Below are 16113 nucleotides of genomic sequence, written 5' to 3'. Positions count from 1 at the left end.
TAACAACAATTCCAAGAAGCACTGAAGCTGTTATTTTCTGACACTTTATGTTAGTTTTAATTTCTCACACATCTGTGCTCCTTCTGTAACCTGTCTTTCTGAGCTCACCCTCCTTTCACCATCATCCTTCATAAATGTGCCTCCCTCGGTTTTGCACTCTCTCTCGCAGGAGGTATGTAGTATGACAGGAGAAAAATTGTGTAAGCACGGAGAGTAAGGTCAGGTCCTCTGGAGCAGAACCCATAGGAGCAGATGAGCACAGACGATTAAATATGTGACAATACAATGCCTTACTAGATACTAAACTCTACTGATTAGGTAAGAGTATTTGTATTTTAGGTGAATATATTAAACTTGACCATATTTATACTTTTTTTTTTTTAAATTCAGTGTAAATTATCGTTTTTTAGTGACCTTAGGATAAATTGAAGTGTATTTATCAACCAGCCAGTAGCCCGTTTGACAGCTGTTTAACAGGACGCATGCGCATAGCACCGGCGAGGGATGCTGACGTGTAAAGTGCACAGATGTTGGGCATGCCTCTGTAGGAAATTTAGAAATCTCCTGTCAAAATAAAAGTAGACAAAATTAGACTCTTTGAAGAGGGGCGAATTAATTGGTATCTAAAAATACTCTTATCAAAAAAATATCACATTAGTAATTCGACGTCTTAGGAGTGCACCCTCAGCTGTCGGCTCTCCAGTAAATAGCCAAATGCTGTGTTTGTTTTTCCTCAGTTGCTATAAGTTTCTGGATACAACTTTTCGTTTGAAAAACTAAATGTTACAAAACTTTCATTATTGTTTGCGACTTGACACAAGCGGTGCAACTAAGCAACCTCCGTTGAAATAACCTCGGGAGCACGGTGCACTGTAGTGTCTGCCCAAAATAATGTCCGGTATCCCGTCGTTTCACTCTCCGAGGTGACCGAGGTCTGAGCAGCTGCAGTCGGGATGGCACTGGTTACTGTCCAGCGGTCTCCGACACCGAGCACTACCTCCAGCCCCTGCGTGTCTGTGAGTATCTGTAAACTGGTTTGACGTTTTGCCTCACTTTCGGCTGGTGTGACACGGTGAGCCTACCGTTAGCCCAGTTTGTACTCAACCTACATGGGTGGCTAACTTTACTAGCCGCTAGCCCCATACTGTAAGCCTAAAGGAAGCTCTTACTTTGAGATGAAGAGATGGAGGTTTGAGTTTTAAGCTATTTAGCCAAACACAGGCCACTATCCCAGCTTCATATTAAATGTGAAAAGTTGTTTTTTTTTTCTTTCTTTGAAACTAGCAGGAACAAAGCTAGCAGGTAGAGCTTATGTTTGCTAACTCACTTCCTCCCGGAGAACCCAAAGTCGTCTCAGATCAACTGAACTACAAAAACACAACATACATACATAGATAGACAGACAAACAGACAGATGTTTTTTTTAATCAGTTTGAAGTGTTTGTAAAAGTCATCATTATGTTTGTGTATTCTGTGGTGTAAAACGTAGGATAGGATTGCAGTCCGGAGAACAAGACAGCTTCAACGGATCACTGGTTAGTAGAGTGACAGACAGTAAGGGGCCGGGAAGCGGGTTAGTGTGGCAGGCATGTCAGAGCCGGCAGGAAGGCAGTCCTCTTATCCCCTCTGACAAGCCTGAGGTTTCCAGCGTCTGGCTTCAAGCGCTTGAGTGCAGGGTGACGGCGTGGCTGCAGTAGATAAGACCTATGCCTTGTGCAAAGTACTGTTTGTGAGGACAGATGTTGACTGCTCTGGTAGGCTGTTTTCTGAGAAAGAAAAGAAGACAAATACCGACAAGGACTTCTGATTATCACAATGCGTTGCAGAGTTTACATGCGATTGAAGAAAATGTGCAGCCTGGTGGAGAATCACATGGACAGCTGTGCAAATTCTTTTGAATAGATCAGGAGTAAATATATGGTCAGTAAACATCCCGGTGCTGATGCTGGTGGGGAAATTTGTCATCAAGACAAAATGATTTAAAAGCATCTTTAGGCTTATTATTAATGGTTACTAACATTTGCATGGGATGCTGCTTGGCAGAGTTTGGACGCCTTAATAAAGTCCAGCCTTTGCTGAACCAAACAGATGGTTCACACGACTTATTGCTGTTAGTGAATTTATGACCAGGCAGCAAAAGAGTCGCAGGCTGAGGCTACCAGCTGCTTGTCATGAGACCTGCTTCTGATGGGAAGTAGCCTTGTGAGGACTCTTGTGAGATGTGTGCTGCTGAGAGGGCAGAAACCTGAGAAAAGGGGCAGCATTGTATGGGGAGAGAACTGGCAATAAAACTCCTATGAAGGAACTCAGCAGCCATGAGGCTTGCAGCTTGGATGCCACCGCACCATAATAGTTAGAATATTTCCCTGTATGCTTGCCCTCTAAACGTCTGATCCACACAGGATCAAATAAAGGTTTAAGATTGACCCTGTGGTAATACAGAAAGCATTACTTCCACACATCCCAGCAGGGAATAGCCTCCCCACTGTGGCAGTACACAGTAATCTGCCTAGCAGCACTATGAATTCCCAATTCTCATTGGCTATGCAACCACTCCCTACACATCCATGCAAAGGAACGATAACCACAGAGATCCGCACGTAGCCTCCTTCTTACCTTATGTTGTTTTAAACACAAATACGCAGCGTCTACACTAATCAGGAATATGTGGGCTTGCTTTGCGGTGGGAGCCCTGGTTTCACATTTGCCTTTGAAATCTGCTGAGCAAGCCATTGTGTCAGAGGTGTGTGTGTGTACGTGCAGTATGCATCTGCGCACTCCTTTTTCACCCAAGAAACAATATTTTTGCCTTGGAGGCAGGCCGATAAGCTGTTGATGTAGAGAGCACCATTCAGCCAGATGCTTCTTTAGGCTTAATCGCATCTGTGGTTGTGGACACCAAGAAGAAAATGACAATGCTCTGGCCTGCAGCCGCCTGCTCTTCCTTCTCTTACCCGCCTGTCACCATCTTCCATTATCAATTTTGAAGTAACATCTTATTATCGTTCGGTCTGGGCGTGTCTGTGCACACTGCATGTCTGTATTGGCCTGGGTAGTGGCCCAGGATTGACAGATTGATGCCAAAGAGAAAGTTCCCTCAGTTTGTGAGGGATTACTGAAAAAAGGCTGGGATTAAAAACACGTGCATGTGCGTGCGGCAAACTGTGCTGGTTCCAGTGGTGGGGGAGGATGACTGCATGCGTTTTGGGAAGAGAGCACCCGAGGGTGTGGGGAGTATCGGGGGCATGGTCACTCAGTGTGTTTCGGCCTTTATCCCTGGTCTCTGCTCTGAGCCTCACTTGAAGTAGTGGCCCTGTCTTGTGAGTGAAGTCATAGATGAAGAGCTTTACATGGAAGCCCTCACTGCCACCCACTGTAGTGCTCCTATAATGTACAGTTAATAAAATGTGACGCACTCCCATTGGTTGTGAAATAATCTTTGTTCTTCCTGAAATACAAGCATCTCTTGTCAGAAAAAGGTGATGAAAGAGTTAAATAAATATTCTGCTTTCTTTAACAATATTGTTTGCCTCTGCAGGAGTCGGGCAGTGGCGAGGATGACCGTCGCTTCCATCTCAGGAGGTGAGACCACCCCTCTGTCTTATGTTTCTTGTTTCCTTAAACAACCCTTTACTTTCAAATGCTGCCATTAGCAGGATCCACGCAAACTGCATCTCAGACCACTAGGGGGAGACTGTACATCAGTATTATTCAATTTTACCTCTAAGTGCTTAAGCACATTTTATGTTGTCAGTTTATAAGACATTAATATAGCTGTCACATTATTATTATTATTGTTTTTGTTGTTGTTGTCATTATTTTAAGGCAACACTATTCAAAGACCAGAATTCCCATGTGTAAGAGCATTAGAAAAAGTTGCTGTATCTTTCTAGTCACAGCATAATCAAAGGAAATGTATCAATTGGAATCGGATGAAAATGTGTTCCTGTTTATTCCTAAATGTTCCTCGCACACGGTCCCTGCATTGTAGTGCCAAATTTCCTCTGCTTTAAACAGCGAACAGTAAGCTGCTAAGACAACAAGTCGTTCATTCTAAATTTGGAAGTTACTTATATATTTACATTGTGTAACACAGAGCGTTTTGATATGGCAAAAATAGTTCCTTTCTGTTTGGCGTAAACAAATGGCGGCTTTGTGAGAACTTTATATCAATATTTGGCCGTCCCTGTCATATTGCAGGCTGCGGTTAATTTGAGGCTTTCTGCCCGAGGGTTGTGGTCTAGCTGATTTGCTTTTGACGTGTGCATCTGTGTCTTCATAAAAGACGAGGACGTCACAGCTGTTATTGTTTTTTTGTTTCCATGACTCGGGTGGCTCTGTCATTATCCTGCAACCTGGGCCAAGGCCCTGTTCACAATTGAAATGAAATTCTCTTTAGCGAGGAGAGCCTGAAAGCTTGCACTTTGTTATGTTTGTGTCTGGCTTGCTACTAGCTGCCATTCAACACAGACATTTTCTCTCCATTGTGGGGAAGGCTACGCAAAGATACCGCACTCACTTCAAATGTTCTCCCTGCGTTACATTCTGAGACACTAGTGCACAGTCATTAAAGAGGAAGTGGAACATCAAAGCATGTGCAGCCTTTCCGTCTTTAATGGACTTTGTAAAGGGCTTTTGTAGACTAATCTAAACTTTGAAGTGCAATCTAAGTAGCATGTCTTTGTCGTTTAACTTTCTGTGTCAAGCTTTTATCAGGTGTAACTCATATTTTTACGTTGCCTCTTGTCACTGCTGTAGTTACTGTGTAATTCAGCAGGTAAAGATGCAGTGCAGCTAAACTCCACATATATATAGTCCAGCTGTGTTGAGCTCAGCCTGAGACAGACAGTTCAGTCAGTGCAGATTAAAGGGCTGGTCTGATTGTCCTGTTTGGAGGCATGACAGAAATGCCAGATAATGCCAGATTTCTGCAGGAGTCGTGTCACAGGAGGAAAAAAGAAAACAACAAAACACTGCCTGCCTGCCAGTCCGTGTTAGTGTTTCCTCATCTTTGAATAGCAGTGCTAAGAAGCAGTCCAGTGAGCCTGAGCTTCTCCACTTCTCTATTTTCTCTTTCTTTATTTTTGCACTTTGACCATGGCCCAGAATCACTATGATTTCATTCAAGTTAATCTAAGGATGCTAAGCACAGTCGGGCCTATTTATTACTAGGACGGGAGACTGAGCTCAGTTGGTAGAGCTCAGGTGGTCTGCCAGTCGGAGCGTTGGTGGAACGATCCCTGGCTCCTACAGTCCATGTGTCCAAGTGTCCTTGGGCATACTGAACCCCAAACTGCATCCATCATTTACCATCTTGGTTCATTCTGGTGGAGTGACATTTATTCAGATGCTAACTCTGACTAGATGAATGTTTATTTAAAACCCTTTGAACATAGTTGTGTACGTGCCGCACTACATCTGGATTGCACCGCAACTTGCTCATAGACAAACACTTTGTCAGGCCCAATATAAAAAAATATAAAAAAAAATTAAAAAATATTTGGCGTTGGGCATGTATAATGCGAACTTGGAACAGAGTGGAATTCATCCAAATGTGGAACATGCAAAAAAAGGGGGTGGGGGGGTTGTCAGATATATTTGAAAGCTGAAAAACGGTGACATCATTCCTACAGTAAACACACCCCAATAGTGACTGCGAGGACATGTGGTCCCGATTATTTGTTAGGTAATACCTCAAAGCAGAGGTGAAGTCATAGGCATTGATGAGCGTGCACACACACATTTATGCGGGTGCAGCCAAGGACCTTGCTAAGGGACGCCCAATGTGTATTAACCAAGAGCAGAGGTCCAATTAACTGTGCACTCCCCAACCTACGTATGCCTTCACACAGCCGCATGGGCCAGTAACATTGCACTGGAGCCGTTCAAACTGAGGAAGGCTTTGGCCTTTTGTACTGCAGTAATATTTTTCTCTCCATCATCGTTTTCTTGTGCTTCTCCAGAGTTTTTGTCTTCTCCTTTTCGCTGTATACCGACTCCCACACTGTATCTCTCACTCTCATATTCTCTTTCTCTCTCAGTCAACATCTTTTTCACACAGACAGATGCAAACAGCTATCTCTGCCCATTGCACCACACCAATGAAGGATAACTGCTGCAGTGCAATAATGAATCTCTGCCACACACTGTTGCCTCAGGACTGACACTGACTGTCAAGGACAGTGTTAGAAAAACTGTCTTTATTTTCCTACCCAAAGCCATCATTTGGCTTTTTTTCCTCTTTTTTTTTTCTTTCCTCTAAGTAAATCTGTTAGTGCTCGAATAAATGTTGGTAAATGTGTTTTACTGTGGCTGCTGCACAAAAGAGATCATTTGCAGGGATATGTGAGTAACTCAGTGTTTGGTCAAATTAGTTTTTAAAGATCCCTGCATTTAATGGTTTAATATTTGTTCACTTTAACCCTGTTCTACAACATTATCCATTACAGTGTTGTGTACTGTTCAGCACAGAGATTGATATGGGATAGGGATATTAACTTGGATGTTTCCTGCTTCATTAATCTTGTCTAATCTTGTAGCTGTCCCACAAAATGCTAAGGTGCACAAGCTGGATTCGTTCCTTTAAACCACAAAGGCATACCCGCAATCACTTCTCCTTCTCCTGCCTATTTGGTTTGCTGTTCACAAAGTGCCACAATGTATCAGCAAAAATGCCACCTTAGTTAGCTCTGTGTCAATGTATTGTATCTACTGTAGTGAGAAAGCAGGCCGAGGATGAGAAAAGCTTGTGTGAAGAAAGGACCTGTTGTTTAGCAGCCCTCCTCCTGACCTTGTCTGTCTATTGTGTCCATGCTGTACAACATTTCCTTTTTACTGAGTGCAAAACGGGTCATTGTATTGCCGTGTTGGCTGTTTGTTTGCAGTACAGCTCCAAAAAGAAAAAAGGGTAGACTGCTTCATCAAATGTAAATAAAAGTACAATAGAGTGATTTGGAAATGATTTACATGTAATTGAAAATATTATCTATTATATTACTGGGCAACAGGCCGGGAGCGCAGAAAGGCCAGTTTAGCACACAGGCATAAGTACTACAGAGCCTTGCTGTGGTAATGCATGTTAAAATAATCACGGCCTTTAATGGAGGAGGAGTGGCACAATAGGTTTCTCCAAAATTGTATTGTTTATAATTAATGCTGCCTTGACCATTGAAATCCCTTGCGTTGTATAACTCTTTTGTTGCCTGTTCATGTTGTAGATTTATAGAGAACTCTGAAACAGGTGCACACAAGCAGAGCAGGTTCATCAGGCCTGCTCTTAGAATGAGAAGGGCGAGGTGCAGTAATCAACACCAAGCCAACGGCATGCTCTTTAAACACCAACTTCTCATGTGGAAACAAGTTTACAAGCTGTTATATGTCATTTATACCCTGCACCTGCCTTCTGTCTTTCTACAGCACACCTGCTGTTTAAACATTGAGTGCTTGATTAGTGACTACATGGGCGTATGTGTTCCCACCGCCACTAAGAAACTGCAGTGCACAGTTTGTACTTCCAGTATTTCGCCCATGGAAGTTCTGCCTTGTGGGACAATAAGCATTTCATGCACAATATCTGACAATTTTATAATGCAGAAAATGGAAATCATGGTTCATCAATGCAAGTTTTGTAATTTAGCTGAATTATGCAATTGCAAATTGGAAATATTAGAGTCACTGGAACAACAGGAAAACTATTCGGGTCCTGGTAAGTTTTCTTTTTGAAAACTATATTTTGTGACTTATTCATTAAGAGAAACTAATTCTCGGGAAAGAAATTCATACTGGATTAGCCATAACCTCAGTGGAAAAAAATCTGTGATGTAACAGTTGGAAACTGTGGAAATCCACAAACAGCATGCAGTTAATTCCACAGAAGAGCCAAGGGTTACAGTCATTGTGTGCAACATATTTAATTTGATTTTAATTTCAATTCAGTTTTATTTATATAGTGTCAAATCACAACAGTCTTCTCAAGGCAGTCTATATTGTCTGGTAAAGACCAAACAATAATAGAGCGAGAACACCAACAATCAAACCACCCACTATGAGCAAGCACTAAGCAACAGTGAGAAGGAAAAGCTCCCTTTTAACTAGAGATGGACCGATCCGATATTACGTATCGGTATCGGTCCGATACTGACCTAAATGACTGGATCGGATATCGGAGAAAAATAAAAAATGTAATCCGATCCATTAAATATCACGAAAGCACCTCACAAAACTTGCAACACGCCGTAACTCACCTCAGAACGTTAGCATGTCGGAGCAGTATGCATCACGTGATAGAGCGGCTGTGGCATGCGGGACCTGTGGTCTGGATAGCATTTGGAGCTTCGCTAGCAACCTGGCATTTCATCTCCGACAAAGTTATCCCCGAGAGAAGTAAAGCAAGTGTGTAAGTCCATCTCTGAATGTTTGTAAAGCATTCCTGCGTTAAGCTTAACGAGCGACTGCCTCTCGCTCTCCGGCTGCTACTTCAATCGTGAAACTGCTTAAATGATCAGCTGATCGGCTTTTCTGTCGCGAGTCCGTCTTTGTTTTTGGCCCACTTTGCACCAGAAAGAGGAAACCAGCGGCTGAACAACAGCAGCACGTTTAAGCTTGATAAGCTGTTGTTAGAATTTATTTAATATTACTTTCTACACCAGGATCTTTTTCTATGTAGCTGACGCTGGTAACTGTGCAGGGGCGGATCTAGCAAAGTTTAGCCAGGGGGGCCGATAGGGCATTAACTGGGAAAAGGGGGCACAAAGACATACTTTTCTTTCTTATTCTCATTTAAAATGTCTAGCTTTTAATAAATAATTATCTGACACACAAAGTTTTAATTTGATGTAAAATGAATAGAAGTCAATTACTGTATATAGTGACTATTAAGTCTAATATATATACCCTAGTAAGCTATACTACTTTTTCCTTTGGGAAGGTACCATCTGTGCAGTCTGCAATTTTGTTGAAGAAAGATGTTGAATCTATTTAATATTTCTTGAAAAATAATTGATTTCTGTGCATTTTTTTTTCACACTTCATCAAATTAAGGTTGATTACGTCGATTAAGCATCATGAGGTGGCGCGTGAGGGGTGGTTCCCTATTTTTTATTTATTTATTTTTGTTGTTGCTGGGAGTTGGAACCCTATTAGTTAGGTTGCTTAATATTTACGCTAAGTACTCTTTAAAATACCAGAATAGGGAGGATGGTGTAGGTCTAAGTTTATTAGATTGATCAGTATTGCTGAACTATGAAATATTTTTTTTGTATACAGGTATAACAGAATAGCTTTAGTGTAGTTGTTGTTTTAAACTTGAGTATGAACTTGCAGACTTGCAAAATGCAGCAAGATATTTAAAAAACAGTTTTGTTGATTAAAAAACACTATATCGGATTCATATCGGTATCGGCAGATATCCAAATTTATGATATCGGTATCGGTATCGGACATAAAAAAGTGGTATCGTGCCATCTCTACTTTTAACAAGAAGAAACATCGGGCAAAATCAGGCTCATTTATACTGTTGGAAAGTCTGCTTCTTTTCCCTTAATCGGTGCCCTATTTGTAAAGAAAATGCATTTGTAGGTTGAGCAGCAGAGTTGAGTATGTGAGTTGTGCCCATGAAAAACTTGATCTGGTCTCGGACTGAACTCTATTATCCAAGATGACAACAATTGCCAATTGGGTGTACTGTTCGTGCCAGAGTGACCAACACAACCACACTGTCTGACTTGCGACAAATACTGGTTGACAAATGTTATAACATCCCACAGCAGTGACCCAAGTTGGTAACCAACATGAGATGAGGAACCAGGTTGTTGTGGATCTGTATGGCTCTTCCACATGTTATTGAGGCCCCTGTTTGATAATTGAATAAATTGTTAAATTGGCAATATGTCTTGTTTATTCAGACTTCATCCAATTCAATAAATGACACCACACAAGAGTCTATGGCAGAGTAAGCTGTTTAGCATTGGCTGAGAAGATTTGGCAAGTTTTTCATCAACTTAACCCACACACTGAACTCTGCTCCTCAACCCACAAATGCATTTTCTTACAAATGTGGCATTATTTAAAGGAAATAACAAGCTTTCCACTGGTATAAAATTTATTGCCAAGACGCATTGTTACAACTAAGAAACAATCAACCAAACACACATTCCCTTACTTTTTCTGACAAGTTTAAATATATAACATACATAACATATGTCACTGAGTAATGCAAGATATAACAATACAGATATAACAGTTTTGCAGTTATATTTGCAGAAATACGTTCTGGGCTAACTTCACTTACACACCTATTTTCAGCTTGTCCTTATCTAAAGTATACTTTTGGTTTACTGTTCAATATCTTTTGCTAATAGAGCCTTATTTGTCTTTCTTATATGACTGTTCAGAGCTTTAGAGCCATTTCTCCAAAGCTAAGCGCTTGTACAGCTGACTGGGCTAAGTCTTCAGCAAACATTTGAACTTTAGGCATTGTAGGTCATGATGTTCTTCAGTTTGTTTTCAACTTGAAATTCCCTTTTAAGTGATAAAGGAAGACGTAGCTGGGAAACAGTTGTGCAACTTGTTCACATCTCAACTAAACACCACAGCATGGTCTCAGGTTACCATCCCAGAGACAAATAGGTTTCCACTGGGTGCTGGTAAATTTGATGACACTAAACAGAACCACATGACAAGAGCACTTGAGCACACAACCTGCCCTGTGATGCAAGAGCAGTCAGTGGGACACGTAGGTGAAGCAAAGTATAGTTTGAGGACTGGAGTGCTGGTGTGTTTGTTTCATATGTGATTTAATCAGAGTTATCGGCACGTACACACTCTGGCAACTGGTTTGTTGTCTGTTTCCCTGCGTTGTAGCATTGCCGTTGGATCTATGCAAATTAGGGTTGTAGTTTTATTTTAGCTCACTTATTATGACATAAGTTTACATTCACTGTCATGAGTTCAGCTTTATTAACAGTCATTCACTACTTGCAAAAGTACGATTATACGTTTGTTTTTGGAGATTTTTTATAAGATAAGTAAGAGTACTTCATAAAACAATGACAATAACATGTCATAATCATTTCAGAGAAGGGGATAATAAAATGGCACACAGTTTAAGGAGAGCAACTCTAGCTCATTAAATTGTTCGCGGACCTAGAACATACACCAATCAGCCACAACATCCCAGCTCCCGATGCTGTAGCAGGAAAGCTAAGGCTGCCTATAGGAGGAGGATTGAAGATCACTTTGCTGACAACGACCCCAGAAAAATGTGGCAGGGGATCAATCACATTACCAACTACAGAAGCAATAACCAGGCAACATCTAGGACTGATGCCTCACTGGCTGAGGATCTAAACCGTTTCTTCGCCCGCTTTGAGACGACCAAGCCCTCAGCTGCCACACCACTTCCACCCGCCCCCAGCACTGGCACACTAACACTTAGGGAGCACCAAGTGAGGTGTGTTCTAAGGTCAGTGAATCCCAGGAAGGCGGCAGGTCCTGATGGAATACATGGAAAGGTTCTCAGAGCATGTGCTGACGAACTGACCGGAGTCTTCACTAAAATCTTCAACCTTTCCTTGTCATCAAACACTGTCCCGCCCTGCCTCAAAACTTCCACCATCATCCCCATCGCCAAGAAGACAGCTGTGGCCAGCCCAAATGACTACAGGCCTGTTGCACTTACGCCTGTAGTGATGAAGTGCTTTGAGAGACTGGTCTGTCAGCACATCAGGGCCGGTCTGCCTCCCACTCTGGACCCCCACCAATTTGCCTACAGGACAAATCGTTCCACCGAGGACGCTATCACCATAGCGCTCCACACTGCGCTGAGTCACCTGGAGCACCGAGGAAGCTATGTGAGAATGCTCTTTCTGGACTTCAGCTCAGTATTCAATCATATCATCCCGGAGATCCTGGTCCAGAAACTGTCTCACCTGGGACTCTCCACCCCCATCTGCCTCTGGATCAAGGACTTCCTGACAAATAGACCACAGTCTGTCAGACTCGGCCCCCACCGGTCCAGCACCATCACACTCAGCACCGGGTCTCCACAAGGATGTGTTTTGAGTCCCCTCCTGTTTACGCTCTACACATCCGACTGCTCCCCTACCCATCTCTCAAACACCATCATAAAGTTCGCGGATGACACCACAGTGGTTGGACTCATCTCAAGGGGGGATGAGTCGGACTACAGAGATGAGGTCAACAGACTGACTGAGTGGTGTTCAGTTAACAACCTCCAACTGAACACCACAAAAACTAAAGAACTTATCTTGGACTTCAGGAAGGGCAGAGCAGACCCGGCCCCACTTTACATTCACGGGAGCTGTGTGGAGAGGGTACACTCCATGAGGTTTCTGGGCGTGCAGATATCTGATGACCTCTCCTGGACTGCAAATACTACAGCGGTGGTTAAAAAGGCCCAGCAGCATCTCCACTTTCTGAGAGTGCTCAGGAGGAACAACCTGGAGGAGAGGCTGCTGGTGACATTTTACAGAGCCACCATAGAGAGCATCCTAACGTACGGCATAACAACATGGTATGCAGGGTGCTCAGCTGCAGACAGGAAAGTACTGCAGAGGGTCATCAACACAGCCCAGAAGATCACTGGCTGCTCTCTGCCCAGCCTGGAGGTCACTGCAAACTCTCGGTACCTCAGCAGAGCTGGCAATATCATCAAGGACCACTCTCACCCCAGCAACCAACTGTTTGAACTATTACCGTCAGGCCGACGGTACAGGTCACATAAAACCAGGACAAACAGATTCAGGGATAGCTTCTTTCCCAGAGCTATCACCGTAGTAAATAAGCACAAAAACAATTGAACCTATTCCATACCGTCACTGTCATTATATTATGCTGCTATTCATACTGTCATTATATTAATGCTGCTATCCTGTATATATTGTACATACTATTGTTTGAGTACTTACGATTGTTTTTTTTGTACTTTTTATATTTTACATTTATATTTATTATTGAAACTTGCACCAAGGGAGTGGCACTCCAATTTCGTTGTACTCTGTACAATGACAATAAAGGCTATTCTATTCTATTCTATTCTATTCTATTCCCAATCTTGCCACTGAAGGTGTCATTTCATAGCATAGCATCAGAACATTTAAATAAGTTGTGAGGTTGGACATCTGTGGGTCAGACCTATTTTTCCAGCCCTTCCTAGAAAAATCTGGGACATTTTGGAAACCAAGTCAACAACTTGGACTGGATTTAAGAAATTACGAGAGCGTCACAAGGAGTGGACTGAGGCTGGTATTAGTATTGCATCAAGAGCTTCTAGGCACAGGCGTAGTCAGGAAACGGGCTACAATTGTCACATTCTTAATATCAAGTTACTCCTAAACTAGAGACAACAGCAGAATCATCTTACTTGGGCTAAGGAGAAAAATAACTGAAGTGTTGGTCCTCTTTGAGATAAATTTTGAATTACATTTGGAAATCAAGGTTTTACGCTTTGGAAGAAGACTGGAGAAGCACACAATTCAAAATGTGTCAAGTCAAACCTGCAGTCTGTGATGATTTGGGGTCGTCATGGTTGTTTCATAGCCCATATAGGTGTCTACCAGGGGATTTTAGAGCACTTTGTACTCCCATCTGATAGAGAATTGCCATTTTCCTTTTTGAAGAGGACTTAGCACCTGCCCACAGTGCCAAAAATAGCCATGTTATTACTGTGGTTGATTAACCAGCTAACTCACCTGACCTGAACCCCAGAGTATCTATAAGTTAAGATGCCAAAAGGAAGATGACAACTACCTTACCCCAAAATATAGATGATCTGAAGGCTGCTGTCAAGCCAACCTTGGTCTCAGTAATGCCTCAGCAGTGTAATAAGCTTATCACCTCCATGCCACAGCGCATTGCTGAAGCAATTCTTGGTAAAGGGCACCCAAATAAATACTGAGTATATAAATAAATATATATATCGAAGTTATAAACACTTTTGAATTGAGCTTTGAAAATATTCTAATAGTTTGTGAACGGATGTGCCAGTCCGATAGCTGGATCAGACATTGGTCTGATAGGCCCAGAAAGTAGGGCTGCTCGATTATGGCAAAAATGATAATCACGATTATTTTCACTGAAATTGAGATCACGATTATTTGACGATATTTATTTAACCCTTTAAGACCTACTATAGAACCAAGTCCGCCAGAGCTTATATTATTTTTTTTACATGTTGTAGTGCCATTTGTGGGAGCATTTCAAGTTGCTAAATAACTGTTATAGCCCATATTTTAATAATATGTATGCATTAAGTCCATAGTAACTACATTAATTGCAAAAAAGTGCAATAAACTACAAAAAAATTTATATCGTTTTTGTTTTGTTTTTTTACATATATTTCTACTTGGAGAAATTTAAGAGGTTTATCCCTCAAAACTTTAAATACAAAAAAGTTGCAAAAAATAGTTTACAACAACAGGAAATTTATTTTGAGTGTCTTCATAGTTTTATTTTGGAGATACACCAATTTTTATATACTGCAGGAAAAACAAAAAAAACAATCCTATGATGCAAATTTGCAAAGAAAACAGCAGGTGCATCAAAATAAACTATTTCCAGCAGTGCAATTTGAGTTCTAAGCATCCCAGAAACTATTCAGAAAAGTCAAACATGACCAGTATAGGCTTTTAAGGCCTACAAGTAAAAAACTACATTTCCGCGAAAATGACGTCACTTCCAGTTTCGGCCAGGAAATGGCGGACATGCGACAGTTCGCGCTGACGTCTGTTTCACTGTGGGAAGTGTTACGAACAGCTGATCGGATCGGCAAAGCGTGTTTCTGGAATATTATGTTTTTGTTCCTGCAAGCGCTTTTTATGCAATTTTTGCAAAGCTTTATGTGGAACGAAACCGTGACCGAGGACAAGCTGATGGCATAAGATGTAAGTACAACTCCTCCGGTTTCATATGCAAAACAAATTATTGCGCTAGCTTACGCGGTTCGGGTTCTACAGGGATTTAAAAATAGTTACACAAAACGGAGCGTGCTGCTCTGACCGGCTTTAAAGGGTTAACAATGACTTTAGAAAATAATATAAAATAGTGTGCAACACCACTGAAGTTTTTTTTTTTTTTTTTTTTTTTTTTTTTTTTACCTCTCTTTTCAACCAACAGCAGTCACTCTCCTCTCCAAATAACTTCTGCTTAGCTTTCCGAGCTTCCCTCGGGTCCTCTTAATCAGCGGTCTCCAACCTTTTTTGCGCCACGGACCGGTTTATGCCCGACAATATTTTCACTGACCGGCCTTTAAGGTGTCGCGGATAAATGAGGGAGGGGCTAATAATCGGCTCTGTCATTTTTAATGATCGTTGAAAGCCCAGATCGTAATCGTGATTAAAATTCGATTAATTGAGCAGCCCTACCAGAAAGTCTTCTCAACTCAGTGATAATGTGCCGCACTATGGTACAGTCAATGCAGTTCAGCAGTGTGAATCTAACAACAGTGGCACAACAGTTTTGTACCTGACACTGGTACACCAACAGCTTCTATTTTTATGTTTACACAAGTTTTGTACTTAACTGCAAAATCTGAAATGAACTGGATTAGGCTAATTTCAGATACTGGATTTCAGATTTTCATGATCTATAAGCCATAATCATAAAATTTAAAACAAAGATTTCACTTAATGTTCAGTGAATATAGAATATATGAACTTTTACCTTTTTGAATTAAATCCCCCCCCCCTTTTCCCAAATATTCTCATTTTTTAAAGATTCACTAGTACATCCAACAAAGTTTCCAGGTGCTACTGTTACAGGTTAGTCAGTGTTTTCTGCTTTAACAGGATGTAAGAACTACAGGCTGGAAAGTTTGTGATTGCTTAGCCAAAGGTGTATTGTGTAACAGTATTCTTAATAGTGCCCTATTTTCAGACTTCCTACCGATAACTGCACTACTTTGGAAACACTCAAAACAAAAATCCAGCCCTCTGTAAACACAGTATGACTCTTCTCCATTGTGTAGAGGTAGAGGTCATTTACTACAGATGTTTTAGTTTAGAATTTAAGGCACTTGGCACACGTTGGTGTGACTGCAGCAGCAGGGGGGTGCGCTGTGGTTTTACCTTGTTTTTCAGATTGTTTGCAGCTTACATA

General features: G+C 41.6%; 1 protein-coding gene across 1 annotated transcript in view; it reads left to right on the top strand.

Annotated features, from left to right (window-relative positions):
* Nucleotides 1-859: 859 nt before the first annotated feature.
* ssh2a (slingshot protein phosphatase 2a) overlaps nucleotides 860-16113 on the top strand; it is a 32792-nt gene continuing 17538 nt past the window's right edge. Inside the window, exons 1-2 of the mRNA XM_085369992.1 lie at nucleotides 860-1016; nucleotides 3539-3582. Of these exons, the coding sequence (XP_085226118.1) occupies nucleotides 954-1016; nucleotides 3539-3582 (107 nt within the window). The 5' untranslated portion in view covers nucleotides 860-953. The remainder of the gene's footprint in view (nucleotides 1017-3538; nucleotides 3583-16113) is intronic.

The sequence above is a fragment of the Diplotaxodon limnothrissa genome, linkage group LG14 (assembly GCF_057381915.1).
Source record: "Diplotaxodon limnothrissa isolate DT_005_m linkage group LG14, D_limnothrissa_male_GT1.1, whole genome shotgun sequence".
Lineage (NCBI taxonomy): Eukaryota > Metazoa > Chordata > Actinopteri > Cichliformes > Cichlidae > Diplotaxodon > Diplotaxodon limnothrissa.
The sequence above is the reverse complement of the archived record's forward strand: the minus strand, read 5'-3'. Positions and strand labels throughout refer to the sequence as shown.